The sequence below is a fragment of the Mus caroli genome, chromosome 1 (assembly GCF_900094665.2).
Source record: "Mus caroli chromosome 1, CAROLI_EIJ_v1.1, whole genome shotgun sequence".
Taxonomy (NCBI): Eukaryota; Metazoa; Chordata; class Mammalia; order Rodentia; family Muridae; genus Mus; species Mus caroli.
In genome coordinates, this window is record NC_034570.1 from 17,847,985 (window position 1) to 17,859,316 (window position 11,332).

At 39.0% G+C, this 11,332-nt stretch overlaps 1 protein-coding gene across 37 annotated transcripts in view; it reads right to left on the reverse strand.

The window, feature by feature from the left end:
- Positions 1–3,837: 3,837 nt before the first annotated feature.
- The window catches only part of Rims1 (regulating synaptic membrane exocytosis 1), a 489,256-nt gene continuing 481,761 nt past the window's right edge, over positions 3,838–11,332 (reverse strand). For all 37 annotated transcript variants that reach the window (XM_029474748.1, XM_029474741.1, XM_029474765.1 and 34 more), the window contains 4 exons: positions 10,391–10,503; positions 8,586–8,687; positions 7,913–8,052; positions 3,838–6,252 (listed from right to left, as the gene is read on the reverse strand). In XM_029474748.1, coding sequence (XP_029330608.1) covers positions 6,034–6,252; positions 7,913–8,052; positions 8,586–8,687; positions 10,391–10,503 — 574 coding nt within the window. In that variant the 3' untranslated portion in view covers positions 3,838–6,033. The remainder of the gene's footprint in view (positions 6,253–7,912; positions 8,053–8,585; positions 8,688–10,390; positions 10,504–11,332) is intronic.

Here is an 11,332-nt window from a genome sequence, read left to right on the forward strand (position 1 = left end):
GGGAGAGGGGAGAGAGGAGAGGGGAGGGAGGAGAGAGGGAAGGAGAGGGGGAGAGGAGAGGGGGGAGAGGGGAGAGAAGGGGAGAGAAGGGGAGAGAAGAAGAAGTAGAGGCCAGCCATAAGCACAGGGAGAGAAAGGGGAGAAGGGAATGGGGAGAGATGCAGGAAGGGAAAGCAAGAGCAAGAGAAAGCAAGAGAGCAAGGAGCAGGCAAGCAGCCCCCTTTAGGCCCAGAAGTCAGGCCTACCTGACTGTTGCCAGGTAACTGTGCTTAAACAGAATGCTACCACCTTGTATTTTAACTTTCACTCACCTCTGAGAATTTTTATTTCTAGCTTTATTTCTATCACGGACACATTCATGATTGAATAACATAGTTTAAGCACCGTGACTTTAAGTCTTTTCTGTAGCTTCTCTCACGGTTGCTTTCTACCTTTGTCCCACTGTAGTCAAATAAAGTCCAGGGATTATTTCTGTTTTTCTATATCTTTTGAGGCTTGCTTTCCATCTCAATAGTCATCAGTTTTGGAGAAGGCTCCATGAGCTGCTGAGAAGAACGTGCACTCTGCAGAATGCGTCTGGTTAGAACAGTCTGTAAATATCCATCTGTTCATGGTGCCTTTCAATTCCAATCTTTTGTTTATTTAATTTACTTATTTTCTATTTATTTTCTGGGTGATCTGTCAAATGGTAAAATGGGCTATTAAAGCCACCAAGTTTTGCTCTGTTGTGGTTAATCTGTGACTTTATATCTAGTAATATCTAGTAAAATATATATATATATATTATTAAACTAGGCCCAATAAATAGATCAAGCATGACTTTTTAGAAGTGAAAATGTTTTTGTTTCCTTTGAGTGGCTCCACTCAGGATGGGAGCACCATATAAAGAATAGGTGCTTCTCAGGACCAAGGGCCACTCCTCCCATTGATATTCAACAAGGCCATCCTCTTGGGATAGTGAGTTTTCAGAGGGGAAACCAGGAAAGGAGGTAACATTTGAAATGTAAATAAAGAAAATATCTGATAAAAATATTTATTAACTCTGTCATAGGTATCAGATATTAAAAAGAAAAGAGAAAAAAAGAAAAAAGAATAGGTGCTGTAAGAGGCACTGATGACATCTAGCCTAAGGAGATGGTGCCCTGTAAACAGATGTCATTGTTCAGGAAAGAAATAACTTACATTTTAAGTCCAGCGAAGCACCTTGAAAGTCTACAGGTCCGAGGTTCTATTCAGCTCCTTCATGTAGATTTATGGCTGGTGCAGAATCGAGGGATCATTGCTGGATTACAGGCAAGTCAAGTAAGGGTAATTCAAAACCAATTGAAGTTCAAGACCCACGATAATCTGGGACCTAGCTAGGGGAAGCTTTGGTTTGTCACTATCACTTATACTGCTCCTGAGAGCCATAGGTGATTCATGTACTTATGAAGTTGCAAAATGCCATTGCTGACCAATCATAGGAGGATAGTTGAGAAAAGCCTTTAAAAGCTGCTGCTTCTCCTATTGTCTATCCTGCATAGTAACTGCACTCACTGAAGTAACATGTAGGAGACCAAGATGGGCAGGAATTGCATTAAAAAAGAATGGCCTGGCTTTAGGTTCTTCCCATAAGGGAAAATGCAAATCCAGGTCAAGTGCAGTCAGTGTCAGACACTAATTAATTTGCCCTATCTACAAGAAATGCAGGGACAAACATGGAGCAGAGACTAAGGTAATGGCCATTCAATAACTGGTCCAACTTCAAACCCATCCCATGGGCAAGCACCAATCCCTGGCACTATTAATGAGCCTAACATAACTGTTCTCTGAGAGGCTCCACCCAGTAGCTGACTGAAACAGATTCAGAGACCCACAGCCAAACATTGGACAGAGCTCAGGGAAGGACTGAGAGCCCCAGAGGGGATAGGAACCCCGCGGGAAGACCAACAGACTCAACTAACCTGGATCCTTGGGGTTTCTCAGATAAGGAACCACCAACCAAAGAGCATAGCAGGCCGGACCTAGGTCCCTGCACCTATGTAGCAGATGTGCAGCTCCGTCTTCTTGTAGGTGTCCCAACAACTGGAGCAAGAGTTGTTGCCTGCCTGTGGATCCCATTCCTCTAACTGGGCTGCTTGTCTGGCATCAGTGGAACAGAATGCATAGCCCTGCAGAGACTTGGTGTGCTGGGGTGAGGAGGGGTAATCAGAGAGGGCTCCACCCTAATAGAGGAGAAAGGCAGGGTAGGATGGGAGAGGAACTGTGTAAGAGGGAGACAAGGGGGGGCATTGATCAGGATGTAAAGTGAATAAATATATTAATGGAAAAAATGTTTATTGGAGAAGGAACTCGAGCTTGCGGGAGCTTTGACCTTGTCTGCCCCCTTTCTCAATCAGCAGCATTTCCTCTCGTTCTTCAGGAATCTAAGCTGTGGAGCTTGCTGTATCAAGCAGGAGTCACAACAGTACTGATTGTGAGAGTCCAGCATAGCCTTATGGGATCTCTCTACATACAAGTCAGATGCCATCCTGATTGACTGTTTATGCAATCACTTCTTTTAATAGTCAGGAGTCTCTCTGAGGCAAGGCCTTTTTTTTAAATTTTAGGACATAAACCCTAAGTATTGGCTAAGTAATATCAAATCATATATATATATATATATATATATATATATATATATATATATATATCTTAGCCTGAAACTTTAAGAAAGTTGGTAAGAAACTATGAAATCTTAGCAAAAATGAGTTTTTAATGTTTAAATACTTTTTTCTGCAGTAATGACATCATTTCTCCCTTCTCTTTCAACTCTCCAAACACTCTACTGTGCTCAACTTTCTTTCAAATGGGAATATCCCTTTTTCTGTCAGTGTAGACCCTGAAGTCCTGAGGCTTGGTAGCTTTTTATTATTATTATTTGGAAAGAAATATTTCTCATGTTGTCTAGCCTGAAACTGACTTTGCCTGCACCCTGGTCTCAGGGGCAGCTTTGTCCTCTGCCTCATGCAACCATATGGCAACCATATGGTGATGAGCATGTGTGAAACACTTTACTCTGATGGTTTGTTGTGAATGGAACTGAACACAGCTTTAGCCTCCTCTCCACCTAACACAATACATAATCTCATCTGTGGTGGGCCAATTCATTAAATTATTCCATGGGCAAGAAGTCACATGTTTATTTTAAAACTTCATACACCTGCTGGAGTCTTAAGTTGCTTGGGTATGTCAGATATGATGTTGATACCACTGTTCTTCTTTCTCCTTATTAAGCAGATGCTAGTGTAGTCTATAAAAACTCATGAGAGACTTACCTATGAGGATTGGAGATGTTATCTTGGTGACTCAGCGTCAGTGCAGACTTAGTTTATTTCAAGTCAGCCTACTGTAGGCAAGGTCTTATAAGTTAGACAGTGGACCAGAGGGAAAGGCTAAGAGAAAGCCAAGATACTATAACAAGAGGTGCAAAGATTGATTCTTCAAATATGTCATAGAACTTGAAATGATTTGTCAAGTGGACAACAGAGTTGTCTCTTTTATTAGCACGCTCAAACAGCAGCAGAAAAACAACCTTTGTTTGATTCTTACTGAGATTTATTGTTTTTAATAATACCACTTTTCAGAAGTATAGTCATGTGCTCACTTAAGACAGGCTGACAAAGTGAATACTCATATGTAATGCAAAGTACCTTTCAGGTTGTCTGTTAAGACATATATAGTGCAGTGACAGGTCAATCAAATGCCCACAGCAGACAGCAAACCCAAGCCTCCCTTTCCCAACACCTGGTTCTCCTTTTGCACCAAAGAACCCACAATGGAAAGCTGGCAAAACATAGAACACAGATGGCTACCAACTGACAGGAAAAGTAAGTTTTATTAAACATGTTTACATACATGAGTGGGAAGTTCATTTAAAAGCACAAGGGGTTGTTAAGACAAGTGGTCAAGATAGAAAGATACTACCCAATTTTAATCGGTTGATTGTTGGCCACTAAGACAGAACGGAATCTAGTAGAAGTGCACCAAGTGCTTCAGTTCTTCCTGCACAGCATGGTGGGTGGTGGTCAATCTGTGCCCCGTGGGATAATGGGCAGGTAATTCTGACATGTGTAAATAATAATAAATGATTCACTTGGTGCAGGCAGTATGTCTATGGATTAAAACCTAGTGTTTACACAGTGTCTACATGTGTTACAGCCCCACAGGAGGAATCTACACCAAAATATTTATTAGAAGGAATTTTGGTCCATACTACATCACGTTTTTCCAGAGGGTAAAAAATAAAGTCCATCTATAGACATTTCACACCAGACCCACATACTGAGTCTGGCTAAAACCTGCAAAATGTCTATAACAAAAATGGATGGCTTAGATTTCTTGGTTATTTCAATATAGTAATTAACAAGCAAACTGTACAAGTACATGCAACATACAAGCCGGCCTATATGGAGCTAACATACATTATTAAATAACCTTTTGTCTCTTTGCTTTTTTTTTCTTTCTTTTTCATATTTTTCTTTTATACAAAATGTGCATGCAGCTTTGAACAGCTCCAGGTCATGCTGCTCTAACTGTGAAGTCACAAAAGTTGAACGACTCATAAAAGGAGAGGGGGTGCATATTGATGCAGCTGCAGGACCAGGCAGGCGCCTGCAGCACATACACAGGTCACAAGGGAAATCCAAAGCCAAGAAAACCCAAATGAAGAATATGCAAATTGGTATTTGGCTGTATTCTTTTTCTTCCCCCAAAGTAAGATATTGTGCATTTAAAAAAAATCAAGCTTTGTGCTTGCATTGACCTTAAAGAAATGTAAACTGAAATCCAATAAAAACATTAATTTAGTGCAGAGTTTATGAACTGGAATTTCCAGTGCAATATTAAACAGCTCATACTATGCTCTTTCCAGGGCAGATGAGTCTACTCTGGGGCATGGCTGAGAAGCCTGGGCATAGCTGAAAGTGTCTTAGGCTCAAATCCATTCTTAGTCACCATTTTGGGGAGTTGAGAGCATGGTTTCTACACATGAGCATTTTTTTTTCTTTTGTTATCAGGAAGTAAAAAGGCATTGCAGAAAGGGTCTCCAAAGCACTACTACGTGGCTAGCCTTCATCCCCAGCATCAGTTCTAGGTCCTTCAAAGTCTTCCGTGCCAAACAATGGAAAACAGCAATGAATTATCTAGAATGGGAACAGATACGCTCTTCACTGAGAAGTGATTCTGCAACTACTAGTTTGGGTGATGATTTTTACTGTGTGTGTGTGTGTGTGTGTGTGTGTGTAAATTCCACATACAAGACTTGGAAGAACTGTAAACTGGCTGCCGGTGATACCCTTCCCTGGATTTACCTTGCCCAGCTTTTGAAAACTTTGGGGAAAATGCTACAGAGACGGCTTCAGCCCTTTTTTGGTGCTTTTGGAAAAAAGAAAGGAAGGGTCTCTGTGAACACCATAACTCTGTTATGACGAAGCAAAGAAGGACAAAGACAAAAAAATAAAAAAAATAAAAAAACAAACTAGTGGAAAGAACAAATATAGTGAAGACAGAGAAAGAGAGACAATGGGAAAAAAACCCAGCAAACAACACTCAAACAAGGAAAGCACTCAGAAGAACTAAAATCTCAAACACCAGGGAGACAACACTGCTTGTGGTCTGTGCAGAAATGTGTGAAGTACACCTTTTCACAGAGTGAGACTTTCCAGTTTGTTCAGTTTGGTGTGTGTGTGAACATGAGGTTTTCTCTCTCTCTCTCTCTCTCTCTCTCTCTCTCTCTCTCTCTCTCTCTCTCTCTCTCTCTCTCTTTCTTTTCCTATTTGCAAGAAGTGTCAGTGGCTCTCACTAGCATGTCGATTCTTACTGCAATGTGATTGACTGCCTTGTTCTGTGATACAAAGCCATGTTTTAAACAACAATTGGGACACAATTATCGAACAACTACTACAGGCAAAACACAAGTTGATTGTCTGTCTCCAACAATGCTCTTGATCATGAAATATCTGGTTCTGATAATTATCCTGAAATGTAGAGTTTGGCTGGAAGGTTAGGAGTTTACTATGATCGGATGCAGGGAGGCCCAGACGAACTTTCCAGTGATGATTGGGAAGCCCGGCGGGTCAGGGGGGTGAGTGTGGGATCCACCAGGGAGGATGGAGGGAACAATTTATACCATCCAATCACCATGCTGGACAGATCAAGTTCTTCCAACAAGATTTGAGCCACACCCATAAAGCATTTGTGGTCCATTCTTCCATAGTCACCCCAGACAATCACCTGCAGATAGAGAAATATAATGTAAATCTGAACATCCTTGGTCCACATGTGAGGACATTCTGCAAATGTGTGGAGTAAGTAAAGGTTAAGAAGCAAGAATGTCTAAGAGAAAGCTGCATGCAAACAAATGTCTATACCTGTGTTTATTCATGCTATATACACACACATATACACACATGCTGATATATAGGTGTGACTTTTGTATAATAAACAACGATGAGGGTACAGACATACACAATGTAAGTTTTGCAAATCTAGAAAGGTAAAATGAGCTATCTGACCAAGGGTCCAGTGGAGCACATTTTCGATGGCTTCTGTGAACAGAGTGAGATCATGCTGCAAACTTCTTTTAAATTATAGATGTGTTAGTGAAGGAGCAGATGGAAGACAAGAGAGGGTGGTATCTCTTGATGGTTTTCTCCAGTTTGATTTAATCAGGTTAATAGTGAGAAAATGAGCTCGTGGGCACTTATCTATTAACTACACTTGTGTTAGGCAAGCCTTCCGGTATACATTCTTGAGGTTTGTGTTCTAATCCTGGGGTCATCTATCAAAGTTTGGTACTGGAACATTCATGTGCTTTGCGAATCTAAGAATGTGAACCCTGTTTTCTTAATATACTGTCACACTGACAAAGCACTTTATTTCTGTGATCCTAAAATATAATCTTTACTATAGAGATAATGGTATTTAGGGCACAAAGTCATTAGAAATTTCGAAAGAGGTATATATGGAAGTACCTAACATAGCTGAGTTATGTGCTTGTTTCTACACTTTCTTCTACATTCCTCCATTTTATAGCTCATGTCTGATACTAAGTAGTGATTAGTCATTCTTAACATTAAGCCATGGTATCTATCAGTCTATGTATCTATCATCTACATCTATCTATCTATCTATCTATCATCTATCTATCTATCTATCTATCTATCATCTATCTATCTATCTATCATCTATCTATCTATCTATCATCTATCTATCTATAATCATTTATCTATCAATCATCTATATCTATAATCATCTATCTGTCAATCCATCTATGTTGATCAATCATCAGTCATCTGTCTATCAACTANATCTATCTATCTATCTATCTATCTATCATCTATCTATCTATCTATCATCTATCTATCTATCTATCATCTATCTATCTATCTATCATCTATCTACCTATAATCATTTATCTATCAATCATCTATATCTATAATCATCTATCTGTCAATCCATCTATGTTGATCAATCATCAGTCATCTGTCTATCAACTATTTATGATCATTTATGTATCTACTTATCTATAATCATCTATCTATATTCTATCGTCCATATTATTACCAGGAGTACATATATTAGTACATATATAGTACTCTATACTATCTATATTCTTTACAGCTATGTATCAAGAAGAGGAAAATTGTTAAGGATTGCAGAGTATAGAGACAAAGAACAAAAGAGAAAGATGTTGCATTTTGTTTCTTCCCACTATATACATCAGATATTGTTAATGCCATATATACTGTACTATAAACTGACCAGTTTCTATCTTTCTACTCATGGACATTAATAAGCTAGGCTTTACTGAACAGATTTTCCTAAATGCTGTCCATGTCTTCAATGAACTAATAGATATCACAGTGTAATTAACCAAGCAAAGTTTACTGACCTGAAGAACTTTACCCTGTGGACTTTCATCAAAAACCAGGGACTGCTGATACAAGGGGTCGAGAGTTTTCCGTGCAATTCTTGTCTTCTTTTTGGCAATACAGGCTCCATTTTCCAAAAGATAAACTTTCACATAGGGAGCTAGACCAAGATGAGCAGACATATAAGAACATATTGCTAGAATTCTATTTTTATTAGTCCAAACCTTACAGGATTGGAGATTCTTATTAGATGTACCTTAAACTGCTATATACATTTCATTCGCTCTAAACATCCGACTCCTTACAATGTATCCATCCATCACCACTGCTGTGATTTTTCTCCTGTCAAATAAGTGTCCCTGAAATCATCTTGACTCATTTACTTAAGTCAGAGCTGGCATGAAAATGGAGGTCCACATCTTACACCTCAATGCTTTTTCTTTTGTAGTTTTAGGAGTGTAGAAAAAATATTTAGTATAAGAAATGGCTATAATTATTTTAAATAATAACAGCATTTCCCTAGTACATCTCAACAGAATAATTATGCAAAGAAATCCCAAGATCCATTTTTATAAAATCAAAGATCATATATAATTGCGTTTTTAAGCATGCATACATGTATCACTACACATGACAGTTAAAATAAAGACACCTTAACAGAGCCCTGCCCACAATGGTGCAACTTCTCCTTACCAGGTGTAGATTTGGAGCCAGGTTTTTGTGTAAGGCTCCGGGCTCTGATAACCTCAACCTCCAACTGACCCTTCTTATCCTCCATCCCGATCTGGATATCGCCTGCAAGTGAAGACCAAACAAAATGTCAGCTTCTACTCAAGTCAGGAGATCAGGAGAGGAGATAGCAGAAGATGCAGAGCTGTTTATCTCCGAGATGGGAGATGACTGCTGAGGTGAATACTCTGCTCAAATCCACTTTTCTCTCTCAGGTTACAAATTAATTTGTTAAAGTATTTTACATTTTCATCTGGTACTAATCCATGTTTAGATTTTATAATGTTTATCTGCTTTTTGATGTGCATGCTTCAAGCATGCAAGCGTGCTGCTTGAGTGTGTGCATGCTTCAAGTGTGCATGCGTGTGTGCGTGTGTGTGGGCATGCGTCTATTAGAGGACAATTAGCTGACAGAGTCAGCTCAATGATTCCCATGTTCATCTTAGAGATATGCATGTTAGTTGAATAAGAATGGCCAACTGCAACATTAAGGTGTTTACAGGATGTGTGTAAGAAGACTCAGGTGCAATCTTCTTGCCCTTCTGATACTACCATATTTACTTAGCAATAACAAAGTATAATTGTCTCAATTTCAATATTAAGAGAGAAAGCTACTGGTGATACTTTGGTCACTACTACAACTGCATAAATACTGTCTGCATGATAATGTATTTTTGTTGTATTGACACCACAGACTATAAAATAGATAGCATTTTTACCTACTTAAGAAATCTTCTGTTGATGGAGGGTTATTTACATTACTGCCATTTGAGGTATAATGAACAATTTTATAAGAACTGCCAGCTGGGTGGGGGTGTCACATCCATTTAATCCCAGAACTTGGCAGAGGCAGGTGACTCTCTGAGTTCAAGGACAGCCTGGTCTACAGAGTCAGCTTCAAGACAACAAGGGCTACCCAGAAAAACCCTGTCTTGAAAAACCAACCCAAAACCCCTTAAACAACAAAAAAGAATTGTCAAATATCTTGTTGGTTATATCCTGAATAATAATTTTCCAGATTTTAAGTATATAGATCTAACCATACAGTGAGTCAAAATGCTTACACATGTTACCAACTGTCCATTATAAAGATTGTGCCCAAGTTCTGGACATTCAAAACTTCCACATGTATTGCCAAGTGTCCATTATAAAGGCTGTGCCTATGTGTACTATCTGGTGATTGTATTTACAATATTGTTTTTAGAAAAAAAAAGATGTTATTGTGCTTGTCAATTGCTTCAGAAATAGCTCACCTTTACTTCTCTAAGTTGTTATATCCCTATAAACTGCATGCAATCTCTGATGTAAATCAGGTGATTGTCATTCCCTCCTCCTAGAGATCCCCCATATGTATCCAGCTTAGCTATGTTTAAAGTAGATATAGATCCTTTAGTCTGAACCATGAACAAGGGTTGGTAACCAGGGTGACTCACATTCTTAACCTCCAATTTGTGTAAGAAAAGTAACTCCTCTAAGGGAAGAGGAGGCTTTTGTCCTTTTCAGGAACCTGGTTTTCAGGTGGACAGCTAGCTATGGATTTTATGTGAATCCTGCCTCATTTGTGATGAAGCCACTTCTTTCAAGCATTTATTTTTGATGTTGTTCTTTAAGCTTGTTACTTGTGGATCATAACATACAGCTGTGTTGTGATCCTTCAATGTCATTTATACTTTATGTGCGAGAACAGTGATACCTTCTCTCATCTGTAATGCTACTATGCAATTTTAAATGACCTTGTCAACCATAAACTGCAGAAAAATAATTCTTACCCATGGCTGGGGTGGCAAGTGTTTGGCGGCCGACAAGCTGGGCTGGCCCCAATCCATCAAGGAAATCGCTGAACTGACTGTCAGGTCCGACTCGAACTCCAGGAAATATTAAGCTATAGCAAACACATAAGAGCAAAACCAAATTAGACTTCTCGCTAGTTTCTTTTGAAGTGGTCCAACCTGCAAACGTAGAGCCCAGCTGGAAGCTGTTTTACTGTTTATTCATGTCACCTGTGAGGCTAGCATAGGCAGCTCAACACTTCACCTGATTGAGAGGAAGGAGTTTTATTATCAGAATCCATCTAGGAGACAGAAAAGTAACATGGCTTTCTGATGATAGCCTTTCATATTGCATGGTCTGTGATGGGTGAGCTGATCTGCAAGGTCTTCAGAGATTTTTATCACATAATTGACACTTGTTATTATGTCTTTCCTGTTGTTATTATTAAATAGTATAATTATCCCTGGGCATTAGCCCACCACCCGATTGGGCAGATTTTCTGCAGATCAGTGAAGATGTATTCTCTTGTAGTAAAGCTTTACAAACAAATAAGTGATTTCTTAATTCCTAGTAATCATAGAATTCCTAAATTTGTACTAGTAGTTTTGAGCCCTCCATGGAAAGGGCTGGAAAGAGGGCTCTGTAAGCCTTCATGTGTCATGGACTAATTGCACTAGAATAGAGAGCAGGTTTAGATCAAATTTACGATCAGGGAAAACATTCCTTCTAGGCTGGTTGTAAAACCATTATCTGATAGCTAAAGGTCATAAACTGGGATTGGACAATTTATTATAAGTGCAAGGATAAAAGATAAAATATTGACTGGATTTATCTATGCAACACTTCAATACTAATGAGACACAAAGCAGACGATTTGCCTCTTGACAAAACTGTGCTAATTTATCACATAAGGAGTACTGTTTTAACCTCTTTTTTTTTTT